The 16,582-nt window shown below is 38.2% G+C and overlaps 1 protein-coding gene across 6 annotated transcripts in view; it reads right to left on the reverse strand.

Annotated features, from left to right (window-relative positions):
• Window positions 1-4,716: 4,716 nt before the first annotated feature.
• The window catches only part of LOC121279060 (protein MTSS 1-like), a 177,748-nt gene continuing 165,882 nt past the window's right edge, over window positions 4,717-16,582 (reverse strand). For all 6 annotated transcript variants that reach the window (XM_041189916.1, XM_041189914.1, XM_041189915.1 and 3 more), the window contains 2 exons: window positions 12,768-12,930; window positions 4,717-8,142 (listed from right to left, as the gene is read on the reverse strand). In XM_041189916.1, the coding sequence (XP_041045850.1) occupies window positions 7,400-8,142; window positions 12,768-12,930 (906 nt within the window). In that variant the 3' untranslated portion in view covers window positions 4,717-7,399. The remainder of the gene's footprint in view (window positions 8,143-12,767; window positions 12,931-16,582) is intronic.

Genomic DNA, 16,582 nt, shown 5'->3' on the forward strand with positions numbered 1-16,582 from the left:
GAATGATAAAGCTAGTCTCAGTCATGGCAGTTGAAATGCCCTTTGGGAAGGAAATCTGTCATCCTGGCCTACTCCAAACCCACAATGTGTTTGACCTCTGTAAAAGCCACTCAGTTCAAAGTTGGTCTTGCATGCTCCTTAACGAACCTCATGTTTTAATTGTACTCTGAGACTTTTCTGAATCTCAAAATTAAGTTATTGTGTTATTGACTGTTGACAGTCATTTTATGCTACCTCAGTGTTCTAAATCAGAACACCAGACCTGTTAGTGTCAATAATTTTATGTATACAAATTAATGAAACATTGATTTTAGACTTGATAATGGACTACAGAGCTTTAAGGTATGCACTAATTAGCTAGAAGTTTGGATATTTGTTGTCACAGCAAAAACATGAAACGAGTTAAGATAGCTCATTGGAGTCCTAAAACTAGAATTAAGCTCCTGGCACTACTGAAGAGAAACAAACACCTCTGTTTTAATAAGCCATTAAATATTTTATACAAGATTGTTCAAGGAATGTCTAAATAATGAATCAGAGTTCAGTGATTTTTGTGTAAGGTACTGGCGATTGCAATCTGAGATAGCATTGCGGGATACATTTGAAAATAAAAACATTTTCTATTCAGAAACCCCAAGTAATACTTTAAGCAACAGCCATTGTTCATTTCATACAATGGACTACTGGAACTATTTAAAAGCTGAAGTTCCTACAGCTACAATATATATACTATGTATTGTAAATAGAAAGTTAAACATGAATGTACATTCTTTAAGTTCCCTACTGTTGTGGTTTTTTTGTGTTTCATATATTTGTAAAACAATCTTATAATACAATTTTGATTTTAGTGCTTTTAGAATAAATCCCAGGGATACCATTAACTTGATCTAGATGTAATTCAGTCCACAAATCATTATAACAAAGCTATTTACCTTGTTGAGGCCCAAAAATCCAACATGCCTATTTGCATCAACCAAAGCTTATATCAAAGCTAAAAAGCCAATTGAAAAACGTGTGAAATCATTCATAAAAATCATGCCATTTTACTAGAATAGCAACCCATTCTGAAAGTAGAAGTCCATTGGACTAAAGCTAACCTACAGCTTGTTTGTCAAGATATGCAATTGTTGGAATGATCAGGTGGTTATTGTGTTGGAACTGACCTTCGTTATAATTTTTTAAACCAAAATAATCCATTTGTTAACCTGAAGTTATGTTCACAAATGTTTTAAAGAAAAAAAATCTAGGATCAGCACTGTCTTGTTTCATTTTTGTTTAAAAGTGTTGATAATTGAAGAAAATGGTACACTGGATATACCAATCTCCATGGAGCAAGAGAAGTAAATTTGCGCACAGCTGCTTTCCCGTTTTACTTTCATATTTGTACTCATTAAGTCAAAGAATGTTTGTATTGGAAAACAGAAGTTTTCCTATTTCAGACACAAGTGTCAGCATCGATCATTCTTATTTCGGGTATAATAGTCAGAGTAAAGCCCCCAGCTACACTTCTTTTGCATTAGCTACTTTGTACACCAACTATCCTGTTGCCTGAGTAAGATTATTCAGGACAGTTTTGTGCTGTGTGCCCATGCCCATTATGAATGCCAATGAGCATGTCCAAGCTCAGTTTACATTGGGTTCAGATTCAGCTCATACTTCAGTTTACTTGCTGTAAGGATCCAGAGGTGAACAACCAGTCTTAATCATTGCACCATCCAGTTTTTCACTTCCAGGTTTTTGTTCGTACTCAGGAGAAGCAATTATAGCAGCTCAGGTGAGCATTCCATAAATGTTTTCTTCTTTACATGTGGGAAGCCTCTGGCCTCTCAATAATTAGCATGTCAGATTTTCTTAAACAATGAAGTATTCAAAGCCATTAATCACTTTCACTCAAACACAATGGTGAATCTATGTCTATTAAGCTGGAAAGGGAGTATTGGACACGTTAGTCAGGCTCGATTCAATGAATTCTGGGACTTCATGATAAATATTGCTTTTCTGAAGTGTTTGCTTCTCCAGTTGTATTTGTTTAAAGTCAACACAATTTCTTTTGAAAAGGATTGAATGGTGAGACTCCCTGTTTATATAAAATAAACTCTGTTGGTGATGATTTAAATTAATAATCATGATACATCAATATCTGCACCAAAGCTAACACTCTAGTAAATGTATGAGAACCAATTTAAGCACATAAGGGAGAAAGGAACAGAAGGATATGCAGTTCGAGGTAGATGAAGCAGAGAGGAAGCTCATGTGAATCATAAACACCAGCACAGTCCATTTGAACTAAATGGCCTGTTTCTGTGCTATAAATTTTAGGTAATGCATCACAAACTACATTTCATTGCCTTGTGTAGAAAAATTTGATACTAGAAACTTGAGGTTGGAATTAATCAGATGATACTGTTCAACAATAAATTATGTTCCGTAATCTTAATTACATCTTCAATATAACCTCTGAAGGAACATTTTCAGATCAGTAATCTTCAGGCTTAAGTCAATGCCAAACTCCTTTGTTCATTCGATGTTCAATTACAAAGTGAAAGTTGGGCCTCCTATAATGAACATTCACTGCTGAGTTTTTCCAGGTATTTTTATTTTTGTTTCACTTTTCATCTCAGCTTGATATTTATCTTGCATCATCTAATCCAGATAATGCTACAATCAAGTACTGTTTTTTGAAAAATCTTTTAGCCCATTTAATTACTGGTGACGAAAAATATTTCTGCATTTAACATTGACACATAGGTGAGAAGCAAAAGGCAAAATTTAACATCAGATATGGCTGACTAGCATGCTGGAATTCAGTGGTGCGTCAGTAACTGATGTGGGCCATACATTCCATGGGTGTTCTACTGTTATAACTTATGCAGATACTGGAACTGGCTGTTCCGTCATTTCTCAGAGCATTCTACTGATCTTTCTCCAAAGTACAGAAGATTAGTGGAAATTCCCATGCAAATTCTCCCTCTAGTGTTAACTCCACACTAGATGAATCAGAGCATTGTAAATGGGCCATTAGATAGTCAAACATGGAGTAGTGCAAATAGCACAATATTTTCCAACAATTGAGTATGCCCTCATGTTCACACCAAGAAACTTAGACACAGCTTTAACTCAATTAACTGCCTTATTCTGAAAAGAGAGATCGGAACATCAGTGACAATATTTTATATCCTGCTGCCAGGGGAACTATCACGCTTGCATCCTTGGGTTCAAATGCTGAATTAAAAATCATTTGTTGAACATAAATCACTACAGAAGATAGTACCTCTGCCACCTCCCCAAGTTAATGTTAAGAATAATTGTTACAGCTGCCCTTTATTACACAATTACCTCACTTTACACAAAACAATCAAATCCATTTGAGGATGATTTCAAACCAAGACCTAAAGGTAAAACAGCACACTGATTTGTTATACCATCCACTCCCCAATTATACCTTAATAAAACCACAAATTTTATTTGTAGCTGTAGAAAGCTATCATGATTGTTTTGGTTAGTGTGCTCTGTTGCCACCAAAGCATGTAGCAAGATGTGGCCTAGAAAGTACAGCAGTTCAGCCGATTACACAATTGCAGTTATCATAAAGTGCACAATAAATAATTTTCAATATTATACTGATGATGAATACCACTCACGACTCCTCAAATACTGAAGCTGTCCGTGTCCATATGCAGCAAGACCTGGACAACATTCAGGCTTGGAGTAATATGTGGCAATAATATTAACACCACACAAGTGGCAGGTAATGACCATCTCCAACAAGAGAGAATTTAACCATCTCCCCATGACAGTCAATGGCATTCTGCTGCTTCTTCTTGAGTTCTCTGCCTGAAGGCAGATTCTTGACGATTAATAGACAAACCACAGGGTGCTGTGATTGTTATTATGGGTAGGGAGAAGAGGCAGGCTCCGAGTCTGCCTCAGCTGGACTAGGGATCAAACCCTGTGCTAATGGCATTAATCTGACCCACATGCTAGTCGCCTAGCCAAATGAGCTAACTGATCCCCTTAATGGCATTATCAGTGAGGGAGTCAGCACAAAATCTGGGGGTTATCACTGATCAGAAACAGAACTGCACCAGCCAAATAAATACTGTGGCTACAATAGCTCAAAGGCTGGGAATCCTGCGACAAGTAACTCACTTCCTGACTCCCCAAAGTCTGTCCACCATCTACAAGGCACAAGTCAGGATGTGAAGGAATACATTCCACTTGCCTGGATGAGTGTTACTTCAACAACATTTAAGAAGCTCGACACCATCCAGGACAAAGCAGCCTGCTCGATCAGCACCCCATCCACCAACAAAAACATTCACTCACTCCATCACAGTGGCAGCAGTTTGTACCGTACACAAGATACATTGCAACAACTCACCAAAGCTCCTTTGACAGCACCTACCAAACTCACAACCTCTATCATTTAGAAGGACAATGGCAGCAGATGCGTGGGAACACTGCCACCTGCAAGCTCCCCTCCAAGCTACACACAATCCTGACTTACAACTATATCACCGTTCCTTAATTGTCGCTGGGTCAATATCCTGGAACTCCCTAACAGCACTGTTGCACATGGGCTACAGCAGTTCGAGGCGGCAGCTCACCATTGCCTTCTCAAGGACAATTAGGGATGGGCAACAAATGCTGGCCTTGCCAGTGATGCTCACAACCCATGAAAGAATACATTTTAAAAAATGGACAAACAAACTGATGTTTATGCCATCAAATTTAATTATGTAAATACAGAAGACCTGCAAGGAGTTGGCCAAGAATGCCTTGTTTGCCAAGACCTTTTGCAAACTACATGCAAATTCTGACATCAGAACATAAGTATGAGAGCAAATTACTTTTCAATTTTAGTACAACTTAGATAATTTAAATTATGAACACAAATACGTCATTACAAAATGGAGAGAGTTTTTTTTTACATTTCTTTAATGTGGGCTGAAGCAATCATTACACAGAAGAGGGTGACACAAAAATTATAGATTGTTATATTTACACCTGTCAAACAAAAAAAACTGCACATGGAGAGGTCAACTCTCAATACAAACCAGGAACAAAACCACAATAATTTACCATTAGAAACAATTCTAGTTTCAGTGTGATAACCTGCTTTTACAATATGCAAAACACATCAAATTTTTACTATTTCAAAAACAATTCTGTCAGTTTACATATTATTAAAATTTTGGCAACATTATTTAATATTTAACTCCATGAAGAGATGCAAGATATGTGATGAATGTTAGAATCTACTTCACATACTACCTCTTATTTAAAAGTTTTCCTACATTTTTATAGAACTGAACAATTACAATTGTGTCTCTATGATTTTTTTTTAAGAGCTATTAAGTAACCATCAACTATTAGCATCATCTGCAATCTGCATCAGCTGGAGTTACTACTGTATATCAACTATTCCTGTCTCACCTGTTTTGTTTTAGTATCAGAATCACCACGCGCACTACAAAGATAATGCTATTTTCTAGCCAGGGGCTTGTTTATTAAGCATGTTGCAACCATGAAACTTCCAATTGCTGGTTTGCCCAATTTTTCTTACAAAAATCAAAAACAGCTTCACATCAGTTTATTGAATAAAAACAGCGGTTTCATGTTTAGAACCTCTAGAATGTCCTTGTATACTCAGTGCTTGATGGAAATTATTTCATTTTCAATCGTTTGTGACTCCTGAAGTGTCAAAGATATGCAAAAATATCTGCAAGTCTGGGATTAAAAATACTTGCATTTAAATGCGTTAAGTGGTTAACACTTAAAAGAGAAGCAAACGGTATTCCAAAAGCTTAACATACTTGCTATCACCTCGTGCTGGCACCTTAGGGCACTGGGAATGAAGAGGAGATAGAGAGTACAGCGAAGGTGACATTAAGCATTTACTGAAAACTACATGACTTAAACCAGCCATTATTAGTCAGCATGATTACTAAAATACAAAACTGACGTAACGGTTAGGGCTTAAGTTTACCAGAAATGCTAAATATATATTGAAGAATTAATCATGCATAAAGGAGATGGCAACTATACACAATGCTCGTACACTCTTATTTTATGATTTTCTGTATTTAATTATTACAAGTTTGATATGAATCAAGAGCTGCAATACATAACAAACAAGCCCCTGAAAGTATTTTTAAAAGAACGTACATTTGCACAAGGGATAAGACCTGAGCTGTAATTCTATGGCTACTGCTCTGTCATAGCATGAAGATTTTGCTTACTTTTCTTAAAGTTGCACTATACGGGTTTTTACTTACCCCAGCCTGCTGGGTTAATCTATTTCTTTTTTTAAAAAGAAGAAAATTTGAGAAAAAGGCATTGTTAACTAGAGAACTCCCTGCTACCTCAGTTTTTAAAAGGTGTGTTACTACTTTATTTCGCATACTTCCCATTGCATTAGCCTAAAAGTTATATTTAAAATTAGAAAAATAGAGGGGAAAAGGGAAAGGTGAAGAAAGCATATGAACTGCTGCAGGTATAAAGAAATAACATCTGGTCACGTGCACACAAACAAGCTCATTTCTGTGGACAGTTAAATTTAACAGAAAGCAATGTCTAAACAGCATAGGAAATTATAAGTTGTGTAACCGGATATGGCTCATTTCAATAGGATCAACATTAAGCACTAGAAAACTACAGTATGCTTAACTATCAGTGTAAAAACATCCATTTTGTAAGGACGGTCATTGTCATGGCACTCTAATTTACGACTAAATATTAAATCCTCGCTGACTCATTTTGCCCTAATTGCACTGTATTGCTTAAATTGTTAGCTGGTAGTCTGTTAAATTCCTTCAAATTACTGTACAGACAGTAACTAAAGTTAATACTGTGTGATGCTGCTTATCGCTCCATCCTATAGAAATAAATCTTGTAACATGGATAAAATCCAATAAATTAAAACTTTCATTTTCTCTATGCACCATTAATTCAGTGCACTATTCATCAGTTTTCAGCTGATGAACACCTTACACAATAGTCTTTTAAACAAAATTATTCATTCCAGAATTTAAAAAACCTTTATCATGTTGTGCTCTAGCAAATTACAATGAAATCGATAGCATGTCAGATATGATTTGGCACCTTCTGGTTTGGCAGAAGGGAGGGAAAAAAAGCAACAGGTAAACTAAAAAGCAGCTACAACAGAAAACAGTTTTCATATTTACAGACCATAAAATCCAAAACGTAATGCAACTAGTAAAGATTCCCCACCCCCACTATTTCCCCCCCCCACTGCCTTTTCTCTTTATTCCACCAGTTTCCTCTCTCATAAGCCTCTCAAATAAAATACATGGTGGTATGTTATTGAGATTACAACAGAATAGATTTCTCCAAGTCAGAGACCTCTACCGTCATCTCTACAATACAATTTATACATTTATGAAAACCTTGGGGCCGAGCGGTCATTAGTTGTTGTTTTTCTCAGTTTCACCCCACGTCGGATGGCGCTCAGCATATCTTCACCTTGAGGGGGCTCTGCAGCATCAACTGTGGAATGCTCACCTGCTGTATCCAACTCCTGCAGGGTCAAAGCTGTACTGGTACAAGACTGATCCCCAGATGCAGCTGCCAGTGTGATACCCAAGTTGGATGCTCCAACTTCTGTCATCATCTGTTGGCTCATCACAGACTGCTTCTCTTCGTCTGTGGGGCTAGCGGATTGGGATAGCACTGGAGGAACGACAGGTGCCTGTGTGCAAGCAGTTGATGATATACTGCTTTTCTTTGGAGAGACCTGCAAGCTTTCTGCAGCTTCAGAACCCTGCTCTGGACATTCCTCTGGCCCAGGCTGCACACCTGACAAGCTACTTACATCAGGCACAGTTGGTGTTTTAACAGGAATCACCGGAGTCTTAATTGGTATTGGGCCTCCTCCTATTGTCCCTCTTCGGACTGATGGTTTGGTTGAAGGCGTCCGTCTGATTGTAGCAACTCCTGGTGTCATCATCACCGGTCCGCTGTTTGTTGGTAAGCCTGCTGTGGATGCAGGACGTTTCGCCTGGAACATACGACGATAGGACTGGCTAATATCGCTATTTCGTGGAATTGTGGAGGACTTGTCAAACTCCGTCTGTTCAATATCCTGATCACCACTAACTGAGAAGTAGTCATAATCTGAAACTGAATAGAAGATTTAAAAAAAAACTCGATTTTTGAAACTTACGAAATTGAATTGACTCTGCATTGCAGTAAAATCCTATAATAGCTCTGCCAATTGGGAAATGCCTGGCTTTTTTCTCCTGTGCCTTCTAATTAAAGAACCAGGAATCAAAGTGGCAGTCAGCACAAATACACAGCCATAAATGTGCTATCTTCAATAGGAAAACAATTACATTCAAGTGATCACTTATTTGTAAGAGGATTGAATTGAAGGCCTTGAACAGTGGAAAAAACCGACAGAAATAGGGTTTGGTGTTTCATTGACCAATACTGTTACCTTTACATTTAAGGCAGTTGAACAAATCTGATAACAGTGCCTTTCAAAGCAAATTCAAATGAGTTGTCATAAGCAATTGTCTAATTACATATGATCTGTTGTTCAAAAAAATGGCACAAAATAGTAAATTACCAGTTACATCAATGTAGCAAAACAGACTGCCTATAAACAAGTGAGGATTACTGCTACACATTTGCTTGAATGGGACTTAAGGGGAATGTGGCAAAAAATGGTGTAATGGAGACATTGCTCTGTTGTTTTTATACTACTGCTGAATGATGTTTCAGTCATCTGATGGGGCAACTCAAAGACAGGCAATTGTATTTATTTCTTCTACCAAGGTGAGGTGTCAGTGTAAGCTATATATGAAGGCATCTCAGAAATCATGAAAAGTTCTTCTTGATTAGTTGAGGAGTTCAATTACCCAACTATTATTTGGACGGGAATCAAACCACACCACTTATTCCAGTGGATTTAAATTGCTTTGCGATTGAGTTGTTGATGACACTGGTCCTTTCCTGACTAAAAATGAGAGCTTTCAATCGAGAAAACATACGTTTCTAATACAACAACTTGAATTGCAACAATTGTAAGTTCTTAACTGAAGTGTAGGTGCCAATCAAATCCAAGGTCATTTTGTAAACTTTTTAGTTAACTAGATAAAGGTGACCAAAATAATTCAAGTTATGTTTAAACTTGAATGAATGTAAAGCCTTTGTTTCTTGTTTCAGTGTCCAGTTTTAATCAGTTTTCTATATAAGCCTTCTCAAAAGATTTCTAGCTTTACTTGTAATCATCCAAGGTATAAAGTGCTATCAACTTAATCAATGCATCTCTTTGTTTCCAATGGATATGCCTCCTGATCAACTCCAACCACATCAGTTAGCAACCACCACCATATGGTAGAAATCTGATACTAAATATAAGTGTAAACACAATTGATGTTTGTACAGCAAGAATACCATACATACCGGCATATAAGTTGACCTTAGGAGCCTTGAGAAATATCTCCAAAACAAGGTTCGACTTATACGCCGAATAAAAAAAGTGATGTGTTGGCCTGGGTGTGGGTGGTCACCATTTTGAAATGTCATTAGCAACCAACACAGGAGTGGGCTTACCTTAAACTCATGCACATCTTTGCAACACAACCTGTATCAGCTGCTTGATCAACATTTAGAACTTTCATGCCTTTTAAAAAACATTCTGCTATTCTATTCTAAATGACCGAAGCGAATAACCTCACACTTCTCCACATTATACTTAATCTGCCATCTTGTTGCTCACTCACTTAACTTGTCTACATCTCTTTACAGCCTGTGTCCTCAACTTAGATTGTTACTGAGCTCTTGTATCATCAGCAAACTTAGATACATTACTCTCTCTCATTTTGTTTAAGTAATTAATATAGATTACAAATAGCTGAGACCACAGGACTGATCCTTGTGGCACTCCATTAGTCCTCTATCCATGCTAATATATTACCCTCAACTCCAGGAGCCCTTACTTTGCTTATTAACCTTTTGTGTGGCATCTTATTGAATGCCTTTTGAAAATCCAGGTAATACTACATTTACTGGTTCCCCTTTATATACCCTATAATATCCTCAAAAAACAAAAATTTGTCAACTGTGATTGTCCTTTCATAAAACCAAGTTGACTTTGTCTGATCCCACTACAATGTTCGAAGTGCATTGTTAAAACTTTCTTAATAATAGATTCCAATACTTTGCCAACAAGTGATGAAGATTTACCAGGGAGTGATTAATTTGGGGATTTGTTTTAAAGTTATGATAGTAATTTGTAGACATGTGTATATGTGTTTAAATAGTTGTTAAATTAATAAATGTTTAATTTAATTTTATATAAAAAAATCTCTTGAGGCTTGGTGGTTTTAGTCCTGAATTCAGAGCTGCATTTCAAATATACCAATTGAAAATATAGGTTATGACAGTTGTTCAAGTTTCCCTCTGGGATTTAAACAACTCAGCCTTTACCAATTGCTGCGTCATAGCAGTTCATACCCATGTAACTGGCGTTGTTTAAGTTTAAGATTCTTGTTTATGATTGGAGCATGTCACTTTCAAATGTAACATGGAATTCGATTGTATTATGATCACTAGTTCCCAGTGGATTTTTTTACTGTGAGATTACTAATTAACTCTGCCTCATTAAACAATAGTAAATCTAAAATACCTTTATTCATAGTTGGTTCCACAATGTATTGCTCCATGAAACTGTCCCGAGAACATTCTACAAACTCATCTCCAAGATCACCCTTGCCAATTTGATTGGCTCTGTCAACATGAAGATTCAAGTCCCACACAATCATTACATTGTCTTTGATAATTCAAACAATTTCTTGTTTAATGCTTTGTTCAATAGTATGACTACTGTGAGGGGCCTATAAACTACAACCTGTTTTCAGACACTTGCTATTCTTAATCTCCATCCATACTGGTTCTACTTCATGATCTTTCCTCAGTAATGTCCTTCAGTCATCCATTACTATCAGGGATACCCTTCTTCCTCCTTGTCCATTCTGCCTGTCTTTTTGACATGTTGGGTATCCTGGAATATTATGTTCTATCTTATTACAGCTACTTCGTGCATTCAAATGAAGTGCTTTAATTTCATTTTTTTACCACTATTCCCTGCATGGATCTTGCCTTATGACCCTTCAAAGATTCATCATTATCTACAAGGCTCAAGTTAGGACTGTAATGGAATACTCCGTGCTCATCTAAGTGAATCCACTGTTATGGTACTGAAGGAGGTTGACATAATCCAAGATAAAACAGTCCACTTCTTTGACGCCAGAGCCGCTGAACTCAGTATCTAGCTCCTCCACTACTGGTGCACTGTATCCCTAGAATGTACTATTTACAGTATGCACTGCTGTAATTCACGAAACTAAATTTGACAGCACATTTCCTGTGACCTTTACCACTGAGGTGGTCTAGAAAATAATACCATAGGAACACAATCACCTGCAATTTCCCCTCCAAGTTGCACACCATCATAGTGTGGACTATTTATTAGTTGTTGCTGGATTATGGTTCTGGATTCCCTATTGAACACCATCAGTACAAAGACTGTAGTCATTCAAAGGGATACCTCATTTCCACCTTGAGACAGCTAGAGAGGAGCAATAAGTTGGCTTTTTCAGCATTGCCCAGTTCCTGAGAGCAAATTTATTTATTTTATTTTAAATGGGCACTTGCTTCTCTTTCGTTGTTGTAGCTTGTCCTTATATAATGGGTGCAGGTGCAGAGGGACCTGGGTGTATATGTGCATAAATCACTGAAGGTGGTAGGACAGGCTCAGAGAGCGTTTAATAAAGCATATAGCATACTGGGCTTTACTAATAGAGGCAGAGTACAAAAGCAACAAAGTTATGTTAAATCTGTATAAAATACTGTTTTGGCCTCAATTGGAACATTGTGTCCAGTTCTGGCCACCACACTTTACAAAGGATGTGAAGGCATTTGAAGTGCATGGAAGATTTATTAAAATGGTTTCAGGGATGAGGAACAGGGATAAGTTACATAGAAAGATTGGAGAAGTTGAAACTGTTCTCCTTGGAGAAAAGAAGGTTGAGCGAAGATTTGAGAGGTTTTCAAAATCATGATGGGTCTGGACAGTTTAGATAACTGTTCCTACTGGTGGCAGGCTTGAGGACCTGAGAGCACAGATTTAAGATATTTGGCAAAAGAAGCAATGGCAACATGAGGAAAAGCTTTCTAACGCAGAGAATGGTTAGGAACTGGAATGCAATTTCAACTGAGGAATTCAAAAGAGATAATTATCTGTAAAGGGGAAATTTTCTGGGCAATGGTAAAAAGACAAGAGAGTGGCACTAGGTGAATTGCTCCTTCAGAGGGCCAACAAAGACATAATGGGCTGAATGGCCTTCCTCCTGTTCTGTAACCATTCTATCCCTTGCACCCAGTTTTAATATACAAGTAAAACATGCATCTGTGGGGTGAAAAATTGAGTCTGACTACTGATACGAGTATAAGGTAGTGGCTGAAAAGGAGGGAAATGTGATTTACATGCCGAGTATAGGCAAAAAAAAGATTTTGAGCTGGAAAAATGGGGTCACCTTATATGCCAAGTTGCCTTATATTCTGGTAACTCATATGAAATTCACAAGGAATTGGAAATTGAGCACAGGGTATAATACAGCTTTACATACCACTAGGCCTCCTTTTCATTTAAGTTTGTTGTGGCCATTATGGTGTCAGAGCATTGCAAGGATCCAGATACTGAGCCAAAAAAAAGTTACAAGAAACAAGGTCACATTTACCTTGCGAAGGGATTGTGTCCTCAGAGCAGCATGGTGTGGTTGTCTGTGTGCTGTATCCACTGGAGCACTGCAAGGAATCCCTACTGCTCCTCTGAGTATCCAGCTGAAGACCTCTGCTGAGGGCCAGTGCCAGTTCTTCATGAGTTTCTGTCTCCTCCCCCTGCTGCCAAATACATGCAATCCACAGTAAGTTACGACTGCACTAATATTACCGCTATGATCTAATCCAACCATATTTAGCATTCAAATCAAAATTAGGAAGACAATAGTTTAGTTTCTCATACTTAAAACTGATGTCCTTAGGCTTGTTCTAAGCTCATCCTAGAAATAATTTGTTCATGAATTCACCCACAAGACGTAGGAGCAGCAGTATGTGATTCGGCCCATCGAGTCTGCTCCGCCATTCAATGAGATCATGGCTGATCTGATAATCCTCAGCCCCACTTTCCTGCCTTTTCCCCATAACCCTTGATTCCCTGACTGATTAAAAATCTGTCTATCTCAGCCTTGAATATACTTAACGACCCAGCTTCTACAGCCCTCTGCGGTAAAGAATTCCAGATTCACTACCCTCAGAAGAAATTTCTCCTCATGTTATAAATGGGCACCCCCTTACTGAGATTTTGACCACTGGTACTAGACCCTCCCACAAGGGGAAATAACCTCTCAGCATCTACTCTGTCAAGCCCACTAAGAATCTATATGTTTCAAAAAGATCACCTCTCATTCTTCCAAACTCCAATGAGTACAGACCCAACCTACTCAACCTCTCCTCATAAGAAAACCCCTTCATACCCCGGATCAACCTAGTGAACCTTCTCTAGACTGCCTCCAATGCCAGTATATATTTCCTTAGATATGGGGACCAAAATTGTTCACAGTATTCTAGGTTTGGTCTAACTAGTACCTTGTATACCTTCAGCAAGACTTTTTACACTCCATTCCCTTTGAAATAAAGGCCAACATTCCATTTGCCTTCCCTATTACCCGTTGATCTTGTATGTTAGATTTTTGGGATTCATGCACAAGGACTCCCAACTCCCTCTGTGCTGCAACTTTCTGTTGTCTTTCTCCATTTAAATGATATTCAGCTCCTCTATTCTTCCTGCCAAAGTGCATAACCTCACATTTTTCCACATTATATTCCATCTGCCTAATTTTTGCCCAATCACTTAACCTGTCTATATCCCTCTGTAGACTCCTTGTGTCATCCTCACCACTTGCCTTCCCACCTATTTTCGTGTCTTCTGTAAACTTGGCAAAAGTACATTTACTTCCCTAATCTAAGTCATTAATATGTATTGTAAATAATTGAGGCCCCAGCACTGATCCCTGTTGCACTCCACTAGTTGCCATCCCAAAAATCTCCCCCTTATCCTAACTCTGTCTTCTATTAGTTAGCCAATCCTCTATCCATGCTAATAACATAGGAACTAGGAAGAGTAGGCAATTCAGCCTCTCGAGCCTGCCCCGGCCATTCAAAATGATCATGGCTGATCTCATTTCGGCCTCAACTCCAATTTCCCGCCCTCTTCCCATAACCTTTCAAGCAGTTACTAATTAAATATCTGTCTATCTCCTCAAATTTACTCAGCGTTCCAGCATCCACTGCACTCTGAGGTAGTGAATTCCACAGATTCACGGCCCTTTGAGAAAAATAATTCCTCCTCATCTCTGATTTAAATCTACCACCCCTTAGCCTAAAACTATGGCCTTTCGTTCTAGAATGCCCCAAAAGGGGAAACATCTGCTCCAAGTCTACTTTGTCTATCCCCTTTAGCATCTTACATAACTCAATTAGATCTCCTCTCATCCTTCTAAACTCTAGCGAGTATAGGCCTAAACTGCTCAATCTCTCCTCATAAGACAAGTCCTGCATCTCTGGAATCAATCTAGTGAACCTCCTTTGAACCGCCTCCAATGCAACTACATCGTTCCTCAAGTAAGGGAACCAAAACTATGCACAGTACTCCAGGTGCAGTCTCACCAATGCCTTGTACAGTTGCAACAACACTTCCCTATTTTTACACTCTATTCCTTTAGCAATAAATGCCAAAATGCATTTGCCTTCCTTATTACCTGCTGTACCTGCATACCAGCTTTCAGCGATACATGCATGAGGACACCCAGATCCCTCTGCACTGAAGCATTCTGAAGTTTCTCTCCATTTAAATAATAAGTCGGTTTTTTTATTCTTCCGACCAAAATGAATAACCTCACACTTATCCACGTTAAACTCCATCTGCCAAATTTTGGCCCATTCACCTAACCTGAACATATCTATCTGTAAATTTCTTATTTCTTCATTGTAACTTACTTTCCCATCTATTTTGGTGTAATCTGCAAACTTAGCCATAGTACCTTCTATCCCTGAATCCAAGTTATTAATATGATGGTAAATAATTGGGGTCCAAGGACCAAACCCTGTGGCACCCCACTAGTTACAGCTTGCCATCCAGAAAAAGACCCATTTATCCCAACTCTCTACTTTCTGTTGGTTAGCCAATCCTCTGTCCAAACTAATATATTACCCCTAACTCCGTGTGATCTTATCTTGTGTATTAATCTTTTGTGCGGCACCTTATCAAAGGCCTTCTGGAAGTCCAGATATGCTACATCTACAGGATCCCCATTATTCACTTTGCTTGTCACACCTTCAAAGAACTCCAGCAAATTACGATTTACTCTTCATAAAATCATGCAGACTCTGATGGATTGCATTTTGACTTTCCAAATGCCCCATTACTACTTCCTTAATAATGGATTCCAACAATTTCCCAACGACAGACGTTAAACTAACTGGTCTATAGTTTCCTTTCTGCCTCCTGCCAACTTTTTGAATAAGAGCATTAGCATTTTTCTAATCCTCTGGAACCTTTTCAGAATCTAGGAAATTTTGGAATATTATAGCCAATGCTATACTATCTCCGCTGCCACTTCCTTTAAGACCCTGGGATGTAGGCCATCAGGTCCTGGGGACTTGTCACCCTTTAATCCCAATAGTTTGCTCAGTGCGTTTTCTCTAGTGAAGGTGATTGTTCTAAGTTCCTCCTTTTCTATACCCTCTGCACTACCTGTTGCTATTGGGGTGGTACTAGTGTCCTCCACCATGAAAAGTGAGGCAAAATATTGATTAAGCATCTCTGCCATTTCTGCGTTCCCCACTATTAACTCCCCAGTCTCATCCTCCAAGGGACTAACAGTCACTTTAACTATTCTCTTTCCTTTTATATATTTGAAGCTTTTGCTATTAGTTTTTACATCTTGCGCTAATTTTCTTTCATAATTTACCTTTGCTCTTTATTTTTTTTTAGTAATCCTTTGTTGATCTTTAAAAGTTTCCCAATCTTCCAGCCTGCCACTGACCTTTACAATTTGGTATGCCTTAGTTTTTGCCTTTATGCTATCTTTAACTTCCTTGCTTTGCCATGGATGCTTTTTCCCCCTCTTACCATCTTTCTTCCTCTTTGGATTATATTTTACTTGGGAAGAATTGAATATCTCCTTAAATATCTGCCACTATTCATCAACTGTCCCACCTTGTGGTCTTCCTGCCCGGTCCACTAGGGCAAAATCTACTCTCATGCATTTGTAGTTACCTTTGTTTAACTCCAGAACACTAGTGTGGGACTCAAGTTTCTCGCTCTCAAACTGAACTTGAAATTCTAGCATGCTATGATCACTCTTCCCTTGAGGATCCTTTACTATGAGACCATTCATTAATTCCATCTCATTACACAAAACCAAATCCAGAATAGCCTGCTCCCTGGTTGGTTCCACAACATATTGCTCCAAGAAACAATCTCTAATACACT

Source organism: Carcharodon carcharias, chromosome 6 (assembly GCF_017639515.1).
Source record: "Carcharodon carcharias isolate sCarCar2 chromosome 6, sCarCar2.pri, whole genome shotgun sequence".
Taxonomy (NCBI): Eukaryota; Metazoa; Chordata; class Chondrichthyes; order Lamniformes; family Lamnidae; genus Carcharodon; species Carcharodon carcharias.